Below are 17168 nucleotides of genomic sequence, written 5' to 3' on the forward strand. Positions count from 1 at the left end.
AGTGTGGAATTTAGTGAATTTGAAAATATAAATGTGGGATTATAGGAACTTGCGCAATGTCTCTTAACCATTCACAATGTGCATAATGAACTAAGTGTTGTAAAATTAAGTATGTGGTAAATGTGTATTATATTTTTAATTATTTTTTTTTGTTCCAAGGGCGTTTTGACTTGCATCAGCCATTGTATGAATGTCAAACATGCCAGCAGCAGTGGACCCCTGACTTTAAAGACCTCCTAAGAAGTGGATATTGGCCAGCCTCCGTCACCAATTCCACACTTTATACACTGGACCTCTTGAGCTCCTTTCAGGAACTCAAGATCATCTCTCCGGGATTCTCCAGACAAGCCTTCGCAAAGCTGCTGGAACATCGCACTAAGTGTGGAGGAAGAGTAAGTGTAAATGTTATTACCATTTTATAAAAAAAATTCCATAAGCAGACAATATCAAAATACTATTTCATTCTATATATTTTCCAGTCTGGATCTATCAACGGCGATGCACTGCAGCGTAGCTTCTTAGAGCTTTCGTATGCATCATTTGAGGAAGACCAGCTCTGCTGTAGTGCTCCTTTCACCTGCCCAGCCTGCACACCAGAAATGTTGGCTGTTTCAGCAGATGGAAACAGAAAGCTATATCGCTTTCGCCGAAACGGAAGGTGATCTTTCTTCCAGTCTTTTTATTGATTTATTTTCTTACTTCATATATTTCATGAATGGATTTTCTATTTTTCTTTCTTCCTCAGCTCTGATGATCCTGGCTTTTTTGAGGGGCTCTTTGTGGCTGAAGACAGCGCGGTGTCTAGATTTGTCGACACCATACAGAAAGCAGTGAAAAATGCAAGTTGACAAAATAGTTGTTACAATAATAAACGTAACCCCCACTTCAATTACTCCTGCATATCAATTACAAAATCAAAATGCCATATATTGAATGACACCATTGCTTTTATTTGATTTGTCGTGTTTGTTTTGTGTTTCATAGACACAGGGAAGAGGCACATGTGGGGACTCCCAGTGGACAGCAGCGAGGGAAACTTCAAGGAGGGCTTCAAAATTGGATGAAGAGGGGATGGAGGTTGCTGTGTGTCGCCATGGGTTCCTTTTGAAAGCCCTTAATATGTACAGGGGGGAGATATTTGCCTACCCTCTGTACCTTCAGAAGGAGCTCATGCCAGCCAAGGCACAATTCTTCGCAATGGACGTGGCATGCAAATACTGGCCATACCTGGAGAAAGTTGCTAGTGTCCTTCCTGCTCTTCAGGAACTGACCACTATGAAACCCTTTCTCAGTGTAATGCATGCTCGAGCCCATGCTACTAAGTGTGAGGTGTGTATAATATTTTGGCATCTTATGTACATTTGTAATATTTACAAGCACATTAATAATATTAAATATAAGTTAAGCTACACTATGTTATCTTGTGTTTTTGCATAACCATTTCTTGCATGGAATGTAATGCCCTTTGATGCAAATTGTGGTTTGTGATATTGGGCTATATAAATAAAATTAAATTGAATTTCTTCCACCCTTTACTAACAGATTAATTGGAGTGGCAGGAACCAGGAAGGAGCAGGGACTACCGCTGGTGAGGAGGTGGAGCAAGTGAACAGCTACCTCTCACGTTGTGCCCTGACGACCAAATATATGTCCAAAGCAGGTGACCGGAGTTTGCAATATTCTTGTAAAAAATTTTTAGATTGATCATCATAACCTCATTATTTGCTTTCAACAGCACGGGTGGACATGCTTACGTTGCATGCAATGGGGTGGAACGAGAAAAAAAATATCTCTTTACATCAGGCACTTTCCACAAGATATGTGAAGGTAAGTCTCATATTAATTGTTTTGTGTGTCCTTTTGTTGTGTTTACTTGGCCTGTTGTTAATCAAGTTTTAATCCTTATTATTGTATAACACTGTTCATCAGACTTGTCAGAGACTCCATGATGAGACTGCAAGGCTAGCTGACCTAAAAACAGAGCTAGATTGCACAGATGAAGTGGTGTCACAGTGGCTATCTGATGTAAAGGAATGGGCAGCTGGTGGTAAGCATGACCAGATAAAAGAAACAACAAACATCCCTTTCTACAATCTAAATTTTATGTTTGATATTAAAGAGCAGCAAAAAATAGTAGGTTGATCATCATCTAATGTGATGCCACATTTATGATGTCAGGTTTATTAGTATATTCCAGTTTCCTGCAGGAAGTGCACATACAAAGTTTAAATAAGTTTGATTAAAAGGTTTTACATGAAATTCAAGCAGAGAAACGGTTCTGTGTTGTTTTAACAGTGAATTTGCTTTCGTTATATCTTCTACAGAGACACCTGATACATCTCGTGCCAGTCAAGGCACCACACACAGAGGACTTCAGCAGTCAATTGAGGGGCTCTACCTTAGTGTGAGGCACCGGAAGCGAACCCTCTACCGTCAGAATGGTATAACTATATAATATAATATAATAGGTTGATAAGTTCAGGCTACTGTATGCATCCTACTCCACCAACATGGAATTAGCAAATAAGTGTAGTAGCACAGTTCAGCTCAATCGTTGAATTCTGTTCTTTAAATGACCAGTCTGTAGGATTTAGTGGTAGGAATTAGTGGCATCTATCAGTGAGGTTTGACGATTGCAACCAGCTTCCCTCACCTCTATCTTTCCAAGCTACGGTAGCCGACGAGAAAATGTGAGAGGTACTATCTAGTGTTTGTTTGTCCGTTGTGGGCTACTGTAGGAACATGGAGGTGCAACATAGAGGCCTCCGTGGAAGGGGAACGTATTTAGATAAAAAACTGCCAATTCTAAATTAATTAATGCACAATTATTATTTTCAGGCAATCATGAAAATCATGCAAATAGATTCCCCCCTAAATGTTACACCTTGGACAATTTGTTTCCCATGTCAGTCTACATTATAATTTTCACATACTGTATTTCATTATGTTTTCAATAACTGCAGCTTTGCTTTTCAATTTTTTGGTGCTATAATTTTTTTATTGTTGAAGAGTTCTGTCAAAAACCTCTGCCTCTGTACTTCATGTCTTTCTAGACAGCAGCAAGTTTCGCCATCGCCTTCGAAGGAAGCTGGCAGAAGACAAAAAACTCCTTCTTCAGGAGATACAGAAATACAATGATCTTGTACTAGAATCGGCAACAAACATTGACGTAGCTGTGGTGGAGCATTCCCTAACTGGAGAGAGTACTGTGTCTCAAATATGGCCGTGGGAGGTTCATGGCAGTGGTATGTCTGTTTGTAGATGCTTCACAGGAATTTATTTACAGTTCTGCTTTATAGAGTATACTGAACTAAGGCATGCATGTTACATATTGAGTGTTGTAATATTAATTTAGTTTAATGGTGTATTTTCAGTTTTCTTATGTATCGATTTGATTAAAAAAAAGTCAATGTTTGCAGTGATTATGCAAGATTGTCTCATGGATACATGTAACTGTTATTGATTCTTAGCAAATATTTCGATCAAGAAACGAGTGCACGACCAAGTGATGTTAACAAGGCGACTGCATGAGGAAACAAGCGTTTTGGTGTTGGAGATGGCACAACACTGCACGTGGTTGCAGAGCCTGGCAATGGTTCTCAAGAACAAGTTGGCTGAGGAGGGTAAGTTTAATTAAAACCCTGTCCATCTAATGTGTTTAAAAAAAACATACAAAAAAACACATCAGTCACAGAACTTGGATGGAGTAGAACGGTTATGGCTCTCTTTGCCGTGGTCCTTTGGGATATACATAAAATGGGGATTACAATTGTTACTGTAGCTATGGTAACAAGTCAGTAAGGTTGTAAAGATTGATGCTTGAAAGATGTGCAGATATGTTGTATTAGGGTTGGGCGGTATTACGGTAATATCGGATACCGCGGGATCTTAAAATAGCACCGGTATCAGTTTCAATACCGTCATTACCGGCACTTATATAGCCTATAATATATATAATTTATTTATTGGCTAAAAAATGCTTATGTGTGGTTGCAGTTTGGCAATATTTCTGGTTCCAACCGAATGAGAAGGGAGAGGCGGTAAATACTGATGAGGCAATTTGTAAATTGTTCCATAAAAAGGTGACCGCGAGAGATGTAAACACCTCTAACCTAATGTCGCATCTCCGAAACTACCACCCACTCACTGCTGCCAGGATGCATTTTGTTCTCGAGTTCATTAAATAAGCGCGTTGTTTCGTATTGGTTAAAATATTATAATGTTATTTTTTCCATCTTTCTTGATTATGAAAAGTGAACAGCACAAATAAGATGGGATGCATCGGGAGTCAGACGATTTGACCACTTCAATAAATTTCGTTTTGTAAAAGGCCTCTTTAAAACGAATTTCGTTTTGTATAAATTCTATCTTAATTTTAATAAATTTTTCATCAACCAATTGCCTATATATTTAATATAATCATGACATGATGGGCGATGGCATGCCGCGGTCACTTTAACCGAAACTTGGAGATGGCGATCGTCAATTTCTTTAAACAAAACAATTCAAAACGAAAAGAAATATAGGGTAGCCTACTCTCTGATTAATCCATGATGTGCATTTCTCTCTATGGCGTTCACAGAGATGGCGATCGTCAATTTCTCAAAACGAAAAGACAAAGGCCACTCTGATTATTTAATCCATGATGTGCATTTCTCTCTAGGCGCGTTCATACGGAGATGTGATCATCAATTTCAGCAAACGAAACCATACAAACCGAAAAGAAATAGACTAGCCTACTCTCTGTAATCCATGATGTGCATTTCTCTCTATCGTTCACTATGGAGATGGTGATCGTCAATTTCTTTAAACGAAACAATTCAAAACGAAAAGAAATATAGTCTGATTAATCAATGATGTGCATTTCTCTCTATATGCGCGCTCACTACAGAGATGGCGATCGTCAACTTCCACCTTTACAGAAAAGTTTTATTAAAAATCAAATGGACACGCGTCACCGGATTACAAAGGCACTTCTTGCTTGTTGCACGCACACAGTATTATGTTGAATAATGGTGGGCTCGGGCTCATAATAACAGTTAATGCCGTCGACCGGACTCAGACACAACGTGCACGGCTTGATTTTTTTTTTTTTTTTTTTGCCCGATCTGGCATTCAGTTTCTGAACTGTGTAGGCACAAACCAACAGTTTGGTGACGCCGTCTGAGCCCATTATGTCATCATTTTTAATTAGTCACGGTAATACCGTATACCCCGGTAAAATTGGGAGGGGGTTTGACGGTATCAAAATTCGAATACCGCCCAAGCCTATGTTGTATTATGGCTGTTACTTGAAAGCGTAAATGAACAAAAGAATTTTGACCATTGTAATTTGTGTCCTGATATGTTACATGGGGTTAGCATAACATCAAGATTAATCTTATTATTATTTCCTCCAGTCAACATAGAAAACCTTGATGGTCAGGAACTAACACAATGTGTTACTTCAGCATAACTGTAGTGAAGAAGAAAACTGTTAACTTAAAACAGCTATCAGACATGGGCACAAAACGCTTATATGCTGCTTTGGGCCTCCCTCCATAAAGTCATCTCAGTGAGCCGTCATGTTGCCTCAAGTCGTTTTATACAGAAGCTAGCCTGGTCCCATGTCAGCGATACACATAAAAATGGCAACCATCCTGCTATGTAGATTTTAATAGGTTAGTTCTTTGGCCTTATTGAATAATCTTAACATAGTTTGTCTTTAATGTAATCTCTTTTGTATTTTGAGACGTAGACAAGGGAAATGAGGGACTTTGCTGTCTCTTAAGAAGAAGACTGTCAGAGGTGTCAGAAAGGTTCCAAGTGGTCCTCCAACAGTATAAGACTGCCTTAGGTCCTGAGGCCTCTGTCCTTCTACATGTTGAAGAGGAAGATCAAAGTGGCCTCAGTAGTCCAGACACCAGTGAGGATGAAGAGGAAAACACAATTTAGGTCATTTATTTATTTATTAATATGTATGTTTGTTAGTTTTTGGAATAACCCCCTAATACTGTTATTCTTAGTAATTTATTTGTGTATTTTATTTATGCTAAAACAGCTGAAATTCAGCCTCTTATTATTGTTTTCTGTATTTCCCCAGATGGAAGCTGAACGAAGGACTGTGTTGAAGGAAATGGACTTGCCCTATATCTGTGTATTATTAGTATGCTGATTTACCTCATCAAAATCTGTGTGCATTATATCTTGTTGAAAATTCAAACTGTAGGTGCGTCCCAATTCGCATACTATCCATCCTAAATAGCATTCGAAAATAGAATTAGTACGTCCCAAATCGTTGAAATGAGTGTTCCAAATATACCCGGATGGTCTACTATTTCCGGTCAGAATCCGAAGTGCAGATCGATGCACACTATAACGGCTAATATTGCCCACAACCCATCGCGCGTTGGACGAGGATTCGGTTAGAACTACAAACACGAGTGAAAAGTGTTAAAAAACTACAGACATGGAGGACGCGTGAATCCAGCGGTTATGTAGAGAGGTTTAGATAAAGGGGTTAGAGTGATTAATTATCAGTATCTAACCTGACGAAAATGTATTTATTCAGTGTTGTCTACATTATATTGCATCTGCAGATGCATTGTGGACTTTTGTAAAGATACGTTTTAGCCATTAACTTTTACATCATTATATTCAAATTGCAAACACATGAGGAGAGTCTCCGCATGAAAGACCCACGACTGGCAGATCAACGTGCAACTACATTTCTCTCCGAAACGGTAGAAAATAAAATTAGATTGAATGGAGAATTTTAACAAGATGATTGACAGGGCAGTTAACGGTGACATGATGCACGCGACAGATCTGTCCATTAAGATGACAAAGTAGTATGTCCCAAAGCTAGTATGTCCTAAATTTAGTAAGCACATTGCACAGTTCAATGAAGATGCACAAACCTACCAGTATAGGTGCACCAATCTTAGCCAAAAATGTCAACTTAGCATGTATGATATTACCAGATGTAATTACTGGGCTCACATGATATTTGGGTAGTGTATTCATACTCTTTTAAGAGAGACTCCCCTTGATTGTGGTGACCCTGTGACCTTTCCTTTTGCACCAACATCAGGCCAAACTTTTGACTTGCATACAACAAATGTTATGAACCAATTTTTGTATTTTGCTGAGCAATGAATCATGTCATTTTTGTTGACCTCATGACATTCCCTGTAGCACAACCATTAGACCAGAATGTAAAATTTGACATTGTATTTGATATTGTCTAATTGTGCAGATTGCCATGAAATCTTGTAAGCACATGATGACTTTGGTGACCTCATGACCATTCCTTTATCATCACATTTAGGCCATGATGTAAAAACTCATTCTTGATTACTTGCATTTCTCCACATTTACTTATTCTGCGGTGCAGCAGCAGTGTCTGTGTCTGTCTATGTCATTTTTTTTTTCAGAGGCTGCCTATGGATCGCTATTTGATTGAGTGTATTATACTGTAGGATATAACTGTTGTGTAATTTTATATTACTGCACAGATGCATTATAGTATGTAACAGAAAAATACACTGTTTTTTTGTTATGATTATTCTTTATTGTATATTATTACAGATGACTTGATTCTCTTTTCTGCTGGAGCTTTTCAAGTGAACTTAACCTCACAGTCCAGTGTTTTTTAAATACAGCCTTATGGCTTGTTTGACAAATATGCATTTGGTGTATTTTCAGTAGTATTGTTGTAAAAGACAAGAAATAAAGTATTTCCAAAGATGAGCATTTTATGTTTTTTTCTTTTTCATCCATTATTATTGAAAAATAAGATTTTATATTTTTATGGTTGATAAAAGTCAATAGCTGGAGAAAAAAAACATCACGTATTTATATGTGGAATTTTTTTTAATTTAACATCACACTGCATTATTAATTCATTACTTTAATGCATGTCTTTTTACTTATTTTCAAACCAACCTGGCTTGTAATTAAACAAGATCGATCTAGTATAATAAGTAATGTGTATCTAAGGTGTGTTAAGGCATGTTACAGTTTTACTCGATTGCTGAAACACTAACCCTAACCCTAAAATTTCAAAACCATAACACCATTCATCAAAAAGCACACCCTTTTCCCCAAACTATAAACACTATTCCCCAGTTTTGACACATGAGTAAGATTTCTTGAACTTTCACTGCAAAACTTTACACACATATCCCTTCATTTATCATTGCCGTACACAATGTTGTAATTTAGAAAGCACTAGCATTCAGCACAGCTTCAGCTCAATTAGCACACAATCACCCAGGAGGAAACACAAAGAGTCAAAACTGGTCACACAGCAATCGAGAACCTTCAATATATCGATGAAAGGGATAAGATGAGAGGGGGAGGAGAAGGGGGAGGGCAAAAAGACAAGCAGTCTCAGATGAGATTTGTGCCTTTTTAGTTGACCATGTTCTTGTCCATGGTAGGCTATGACTAAGGAGGCTGGGCGACGAGTACAGCCAAACTTGAGAGTCACTTCACCGTCGCTTCCATTACAGTTTTTCTCAATTGTTTACACACAAATACTGGTACTTGAGACACAATGAGCACAACATGTAACGCATTCACGAACCCCCTGAACCAATTCTGCGAAACTACAAGGACAATTCCTGCTTTACACTCAAATTGCAGTTCTAAAACCATTTTCAAAACACTACACACAATTCTCTGCTTATGGCACAATTTTCATGCAGAAAATCTCTTGTTTTCACAAGGAACACACTGCCATTCAAATATGCACACTGACTCTTCATATGGGCAAACACCCGTCACACAGTTTTACAATTAACAATCAGAGCTTTAGCATAAAAGAGCAACAGGTCAGCTCTTCAATGGGGCAATGGATGCCAACATTTTTTACTGTAAATGTACACAGGCAATTCTTCTGTTGTTTTGTATGTAGACAACTCTATGTACAACTTTTTAATTGGTTGGGATGTACACTGTGTACATTGTTTTTGTGGGAACAATAAAATGTATTTGTTACCGTGTATTTGTGTGTTCTGAGTATAAAAACAATATTCTCAGATATTTTACAACATTTATGTATGTACTGTCTGTAGTAAGTGTAACACTGAACAAGAAAATACCTAAGTCATTATGATGGATGGAGAAGAAGTGTTTTCCATTCATCATAGTGTTTTACACTGAACACATCAGTGTTCAACTGGTTCTTATAAATGTCTATTCATATGATGGTTTGTGTGTGTCATTTGAAAACAAAATACCATTTTGAGAAGAAATAACATTGTTTTGAATGTAAAGTTTCATTTTGCAGGAGAATTGAGGGGTTTTGCCCATTGTGTGTGTGTTTTTTGATTTGTGTGTAGAGTTCTGAGAATATGAGGCATGCTTTCAGAAAATGTGTGTAAACAATCAAGAAAAACTGTATCAGAAACTTCAGGGAGGAAAAAAGGTACAGTAGGGGTCAGACTGCTCTCTACTGTAACTTTTGAGTGCTGTACTCTGTGCTGTGACTACACATACTGTACATGTATGGTGGCTGTTGCACTATACTACTTTAATGAAAAGAAATGCATCAAATTGCCTCACATACAGATATATGCTTCCATTTTATAAAAAGGATGCATTATCAGTGCTTCTAATTTTGTAGGACACGATGGATTGGAAGAAGTCTGCCTGCACATTTCATTTCATGCGTCCCAGGGGATTTTACCCCCAATGACTGGTTAGGACCAAAGATGGGATGCTGGAGCAGAATCATCTTTATTGGTGTTATTTGGTGTATTGTTTTGTATTAAGGAATGAAAAAAAAAAAATTTTTGTTGTGTTTGAATTTTTGAATTTTTGAATTTTTGTTGTGTTCATCATGTGAAAACGTTTTTGAAGGAGAGAACCACAACCAACATCGCTTGCGTATTACCGCATTAGTTTTTGTAGTATTGGTTTGCATGTAGCCTATCTCACCAGTGTGTATTGTAGAGTGTGTTTGTTTTTGAGATTCTACATGGCTCCTAAAAAAACTACAGTTTGTGTATATAGTGATAGTAATGATCAAAATAAAAAAAAATCGCTAGGATCTCAGGTCATTAAGTATATTTAACTGATATTGTAGTTGTAGGACAACCATCAGGGCCATCTCCAATGTACGCTATTTATAAACTACAATTCCCACAAGAGACGCGCCATAGAACTTCTTACAAAGTGTACAAATCAGCCACCATACTTGTAGTTCTTCTGGTTTCCCGACCAGGGTTATAAAAATGTGTCTTTACTATTATATATATCAAGAAACATACATTATACAGCCAAAACATACATTATGCTGCATTTAGATGATCAGGGTGAAACAAAATCGCCAGGATTTAACATCTGTGGTTTTAGCTGGTAGGCTATAGGCTGTAGCCTACAGTAGAAATGAATTCGAGTTTGTCGGCGGGAGTTTAGTCCTTCAAAGAGCGACCTTTAATTTTTTATTATTATTATTTAATTATGGCCTCCACGTGTTTGTTTTGCCCCCTGCCCTGATGAATGTAATAAACTGCTGTGTATAAATATGTCAGCATTAGGAGACAAAATGTGCGATATACTGTCCAGATCAAGACCTTCACAATAAATCAATATTTGTCTTTTAACTAGTGACAAAAACTGTTCTATTCTAGAAGCTAAAATCATGGTGATCCATGTATCTTTATAATTAAATCAGTGTGTGTGTGTGTGTGTGAGAGAGAGAGAGAGAGAGAGAGAGAGAGAGAGAGAGAGAGAGAGAGAGAGAGAGAGAGAGAGAGATCACGTGTGTGAGAGAGATCAAAGTGTGACAGATGGAACTGGTACTTCAGCCAACAAGCGGCTCCGCACAGTTCTATGCTTTATCTTTTGAAATATATAAAACCATTTATTTTATTTGGATTAAATATGCATGTTTTTTTCATCAGATTTACCAATTGTTATAATTTGTTTGTGCTGGTCAATTATGAACAATAGATAAAACTGAACTGCAAGCAAAAACTTGGGGCCGAGGGGTCACTGTTTCAAATATTTGAGGGGCTCCTCCCCAAACAAATGTAACCTCACTCCAATTTTTTTATAAAACTTGAAGGCCCTGATTAAATTATATATAGGCTACATTTTCATTTAAAAAGAATCCACTTGTAAAGTTAAACAAATTCCACATATAAATATACTCAATGAAGGTTGTTTCTTTTGTCTCAACCACATCATCATATTGTTTTGAATTTGATGTATGGAAAAGTAAAAACAAAAATTATCATCTTTTGCAAGTGTTATCATAGTGTATTTGTGGTCTTTCACAAAAATATAAGTGAAAATACACCAAATGCTTATGTATTGCTTTATTACTCACAAGAGGCTTAAAGGGTGATCAAACAAATTTATTGACAAGGTGCATGACAAGTAGAAACTATATAGTCTTTGGCAATTGGAACACATCGAAACATCGTTCTTTTAAAGGTGTACTGTAGAGAAATGCATGATATGAAGAGGGATATCCCCTACATGGAGCCGACACTGGTGGTGGTGAAGGGGTGAGTAGCAATGCTGAGATCTGGATGAATGTGGAGCTCTTCTCCTGATGAGCACAGCGGAGGGACCTATGACACGATTGGCTCAAGAGGGTTGAGAAGAAAATACATTTGGTTTAAGACGTAAAACGCCCAGTCAGCTGATGAGTTTGGAGTAGAAGAGAGTGAGAGAGAATGTAAAAGATATAAAGTAATGAGTGAGTATAAAGAAGGTCAGTCTTATTTGTTGAACTTCATATTTAAGCTTCATGTCAAACAAGCCATAAGGCTGTATTTCTTAACAGTGCACAGTGAGGTTAAGTGAACTTTGAAAAGCACAGACAACAGAACATGAAATCAAGTTACGCGTCAACTGTAATAAAATAAAAGTGCAATGTATAATCATGAAATATGAAAACATGCTTTTGAATAACATCTGAAGAAGAAAATTCAGTTGGATTAAGTACATTTCTAGTACAGCCCTCTCGAGATTAAACTCCAGGTCACATTCTTGGAGATTTTCACCTTTTCATTACTACAGAAAGATGAGATACGACTTCAAATGCAAAACAGAAACAATTGAATAAATACGCTGAAACCAAAATGGAGTTCAAAACATACATTTTATTTATTTTCATTATTTCGGAGAGAATCCTTTGGCTGCCAGGACTGGGCCCACTGCTCACCACTAAAAACAGAAGGGAATTTTTAGGGAATAACAGTTTAATTTTCCATCTATGAAGGACCACCACCTTCATGCATGCATTAATGGTGGTGGTCCTTCATAGATGGAAAATGAAACTGTTATAGTTCTGTAATGATGTGTGCTTTACACTTGTTATAATGCTTGTTTAATCTGAAACAGAACGGATTAATAGAAAAAGTATTGTAGCCAACCCCCCTATCTCTAATTCATAAAGCAGAAGAACAGAGAAATACTTACCATACTGGACAGGGCTCCCAGTCAACCAACATTTCTGCTTTGCCCTATCAAGAAAAATAAATAAATAATTCCATTCTTAGCATAAGGCTATTATGTCTGGTTATAGGCACTGAGTTTCATTGATACAATGGGTCATTATTTTCAGTAGACACTCCTTTCTAAACTGTAATTCAAAAAAGACCAAACACATAAAAAGCATCTACCTAACAATTATGGTATGTATACTGTAATATGTATTTGCCAACTCACAAGGAAGTTTCTAAATCCTATATTGCACTCTGCATACTGCCTACACTCTGCAGTTCCTTTATGACTGTCTAACCTTTCTCACTCTTTCTCTTACTACACTCCTGATGGGGAAAGCCTCTAGGCGAGTGTGGTAGGAGCAATCTGTGAACAAAAACACGTTTCAAATACTTATTAGTTAGTTTAGGAACAAAATAAACACAACTATGAAGACTTACAACTATGAATCACTTTGTGATTTTCTAGGCTGATATGGCTAGGAACTATACTCTCATTCCTGCGTAATAATCAAGAAACTTTGCTGCCGTACCATGAGTCCAGCAGACGTAATGATATGACGCAGCGCCTGAAAATAGTCCCCAGCTCGGTAGACTAGGGTCGACCATTTTCAGGCGCTGCTACATATTACTGTATTTTGACTGTACAACTATGGGGGAGTTGTAAAATGAGCCTATTTCCAAAAAAAGTGGAGTATCCCTTTAAGTAGGGAGCAGACTTGCAAGGATGACAACAAGTGATGTTTATCACTAATCAAAACATGTACCATGGAACCAAATCACTAATTTCCAATGTGGTATGCTTGCTTGAATAACCATACTACTGCTAAGCCACAGCTCACAACTGAGAATACTCCACTGCTGCTGCTTCTACTACTACAATGCATTTTGGTCAAATTAGACTAATTAAGCCTGTTGGATTTTATAGGTTGTCAATTGTACTAATCTCACTATTACTATTATGTACTACTATTATTATTATTATTATTATTATTACTATTCTATATCTATTATGAATAATCATGGTTATGTGTGCTACGCTGGACTAGCTGGACTGGTCAAGACATTTACATATTGTTGCCCTGTTGCGGGTCGCTAAGTCGCTTTGGATAAAAGCTTTTGCTAAATGATTAAATAAATAAATAAAATTTTGACTAATTGTCTGTTTTAAGTAGTTAAAAAAAAGCAATGGAACTATAGCAAATAAACCGGGGTAAAAGTTGCAATGTATAGCAAAGTATCAATCATTGCATTTACATGCAATGCACTTACTCTTTTGTGACCTTTTCCTTTCCGGCATATGCCTTGGTCCCCCTGTGAGAAAAAACAAAAAACAAAAAAACACATTTACATTAATTAGACAAAATGCACTTTGTAATGTCTTTTCAACATAAATATGTGTCCCTGACTCCCTGGTGTGTCTAGAGAGTAGAGACCCCTGAAATATGGAAAAAGACCATCCTCTATTTCAGTTAATGTGTCTGCAAACACGCTGTTTATATTTGGCTCCACATTTTACATGACATGCAGGCTGAGGCTCATTAGAATAGTAATCATAGTAGGCTTATAGAATACTCCATCTAAAACGACTCGTTTCAGACAGGGTCTGCATAAAGGACCAGTTCAAGATAAATAAGGATTTTTTTTTAAGGATAATGCAAAGCTACTCTAGTGGACTATCAGAACAAAAATATAGAACTGGAAATTAGCATAATAGGTCCCCTTTAAATTCTATTTGCGTAATTCATTTATTTACTTAAAGGGTTAGTTCACCCAAATATGAAAATTCTGTCAGTAATTACTCACCCTCATGTTGTTCTTCCAACCCCGTAAGACCTTCGTTCATCTTCGGATCACAAATTAAGATATTTTTGATTAAATCTGAGAGCTGGATCACATTTCCATAGGCTACTAAGGGATTGAAACTTGCTGGCCCAGAAAATGTATTAAAGAGATTGTTAATATAGTCCAAGTGACTCCAGTTGCTCAATCTTAAAGGAGTCATAACCTGTAATTTTCACTTTTCCACGAGAATCAATGTATGTTATGATTGCCTAACGATTATACACTGGCCGGGAAGCCGATATTTAAAAGTGAAGCGTTTGTTTACCCCAGGATTCATCAACCAGCAAGCGTGCACGCGCACTCAAATACGAGATTTTAATTTCAGCCCCGACTTGACGTCATGACGGGGCAGGATATACCATATATGGACACCGCAGACCTATGCCGCGGGAAGCCTGCCCTGCCCCTTACCCCCTCATATTCAATTCAGTCGCGAAAGATGCAGAAACGTAGTGCACACGTGAGTTGCTCTGTTGTTGACTGCCAGAATCAACATGTAAATGTGTTTTCTCTACCAAGAACGGACCTAGCTATCAGGGACCAGTGGATTAAATTCATTTTTAATGACGCGGTTCCTACAACCCTTCCCACTGGCTTAACGTTTGGTGTCTGTGCTAACTAAACATTTTACGCCGGAATCCTTCACAAATTTGGGGCAATATCAGGCGAAGTTGGCATCGAAGCTCGGGAAAAAGGGGCCATTTTCAACAATCAGAGACTTGCCTGCAATTGAAACGGTAAAGGCCCGTTCACACCAAGCACGATAACTATAAAGATAACGATAAAGATAACTATATATGTGTCCACACCAGCGACCGATAACGGACTTTTTATTCTAAGCACGCGCGCGCCCGGATGATCCAGATCCATTTTAAATGCGCGAGACCTTTAAATTAGAATGGATTCTGATTGGCTGTCAGTGTTTTATCGTTCGACAGCTGGAAAAAAATCGTTCTGAAAGTGATCCCTATGATATCGTTCCTCATATCTTTATCGTTATAGTTGTGGTGTGAACTCTGTTATTCTTTAATATGGAGAACGATTTTTAGAATTATATCTTTATCGTTATCTTTATAGTTATCATCCTTGGTGTGAACGGGCCTTAAGACTGTGTTTTTATTGCTCTACTGTGTGTAACAAACAGCAGCTAACTGCTAATGTGGCTATTGTATGCTAGCGGGAGTATTAGCTTCGAGGTAAACATGAATGTTGGAACAACATGAGGGAGAGTAATTACTGACAGAATTTTCATTTTTGGGTGAACTAACCCTTTAAGAGAATCTGCTTGACTAATGAGCTATGGTAACAGTTATCAGAACCACCAATAATTACCCAACAAACATTATTTACATACCTGACTTTTTCTTTTTGCGACTTGCAACTGTGCCCCTGGCTGACCCTGTGAAGACAGCAATGGGTTTGGAGAAAGAAAATTACTCATATACCAAATAAATCTTTAACTTATTATTTAAAATACTGAAAGACCACAACGTCGCACAAGTGTGGCAGTACATGTATTAATAGGTGTAAAGTACATGTAGTCTTATTGCGATTGAATTAAGGTTGCTCCATTTACTCCACGTGTTTCACTTTCTCGCTTATGTCCATCCTGTTTGTGATAATCCTAATTTGTTTCAACAAGAGCTGATCCTTCGCTGACTTGATCAAGGAACGCAAGGGGTGGGAAAATGGTGGTGTGGTTGTGAGCATGAAATGTGCTCATCAAATTTCATAGCAATCTGATAAATTGAGATATGTTGCCTTCAAGTTTAGTGTGCATGGGACACTGACATTCCCAATTATTTTGAATATTCAAATTATCCTAATATCTTTAATCTTTAATTTTGGCCAAGTAATTTCAGCATTCGATTAGTAGCATTTTTTTTTACTTTTAGATTTATAATAGACTCACAAAATTCCTTCCAAAAGCCCTAGTACAGAATCGGATAGACCATCTAATTATGTAATATCAGATCAACTTTTCTAGCAGATTATCCATGGAAAATGAGAACCTTGTGAGTTTTAATTTATCAACCAGCAAAAAAGTTATAGCATGGTGTGTTTGAGTTCATTTCCCCTACTTGACATCATGCATCCTGCATTGTGACTATTTCACATGCACACATTGCAATGTCGATGCTGAAAAGAGCCCTAACCTGCATCAAGCTCTATGGGGGAAATAAACTGGAAGTCAAGTAAATTCAAGGTAACCCATTGGTCAAACACTTTAGGCCTTTACAAATATAAACTGTAACTCTTTAAATTTGTTCTAATTACCTTGCCCCTCCATTGGGCTCGTCTGCTCCACCTGCCCCTCCACAGGGCTCGTCTGCTCCACCTGCCCCTCCACAGGGCTCGTCTGCTCCACCTGCCCCTCCACAGGGCTCGTCTGCTCCACCTGCCCCTCCACAGGGCTCGTCTGCTCCACCTGCCCCTCCACGGGGCTCGTCTGCTCCACCTGCCCCTCCACGGGGCTCGCCTGCTCCACCTGCCCCTCCACGGGGCTCGCCTGCTCCACCTGCCCCTCCACGGGGCTCGCCTGCTCCACCTGCCCCTCCACGGGGCTCGCCTGCTCCACCTGCCCCTCCACGGGGCTCGCCTGCTCCACCTGCCCCTCCACGGGGCTCGCCTGCTCCACCTGCCCCTCCACGGGGCTCGCCTGATCCACCTGCCCCTCCACGGGGCTCGCCTGCTCCACCTGCCCCTCCACGGGGCTCGCCTGCTCCACCTGCCCCTCCACGGGGCTCGCCTGCTCCACCTGCCCCTCCACGGGGCTCGCCTGCTCCACCTGCCCCTCCACGGGGCTCGCCTGATCCACCTGCCCCTCCACGGGGCTCGCCTGCTCACCTTCTTCCGGTTGCTTGTTCTCCAATGGGTCAC

General features: G+C 38.7%; 2 protein-coding genes and 1 long non-coding RNA gene across 3 annotated transcripts; 2 read left to right on the plus strand and 1 right to left on the minus strand.

Moving 5' to 3' along the window:
• Window positions 1-159: 159 nt before the first annotated feature.
• LOC308686760 (uncharacterized protein) lies at window positions 160-3637 on the plus strand (the record flags this gene model as incomplete). Its single annotated transcript, XM_081395199.1, has 10 exons — window positions 160-392; window positions 480-658; window positions 746-839; window positions 985-1329; window positions 1543-1660; window positions 1736-1827; window positions 1930-2047; window positions 2325-2441; window positions 3054-3245; window positions 3471-3637. Coding segments are annotated over 10 exons (1655 nt in total), but the record flags the coding sequence as incomplete, so codon positions are not given.
• Window positions 3638-5421: 1784 nt separating this feature from the next.
• Window positions 5422-7731, plus strand: LOC308686761. The gene is made up of 2 exons (XR_014029626.1): window positions 5422-5934; window positions 6083-7731. It is a non-coding gene; the product is annotated as an uncharacterized lncRNA (long non-coding RNA).
• Window positions 7732-12082: 4351 nt separating this feature from the next.
• LOC308686762 (uncharacterized protein) lies at window positions 12083-16836 on the minus strand (the record flags this gene model as incomplete). Its single annotated transcript, XM_081395200.1, has 5 exons — window positions 12083-12165; window positions 12421-12464; window positions 13716-13757; window positions 15643-15687; window positions 16566-16836. Coding segments are annotated over 4 exons (381 nt in total), but the record flags the coding sequence as incomplete, so codon positions are not given.
• Window positions 16837-17168: the final 332 nt, after the last annotated feature.

Source organism: Scardinius erythrophthalmus (genome assembly GCF_964197995.2).
Source record: "Scardinius erythrophthalmus genome assembly, contig: HAP1_SCAFFOLD_754, whole genome shotgun sequence".
Taxonomy (NCBI): Eukaryota; Metazoa; Chordata; class Actinopteri; order Cypriniformes; family Leuciscidae; genus Scardinius; species Scardinius erythrophthalmus.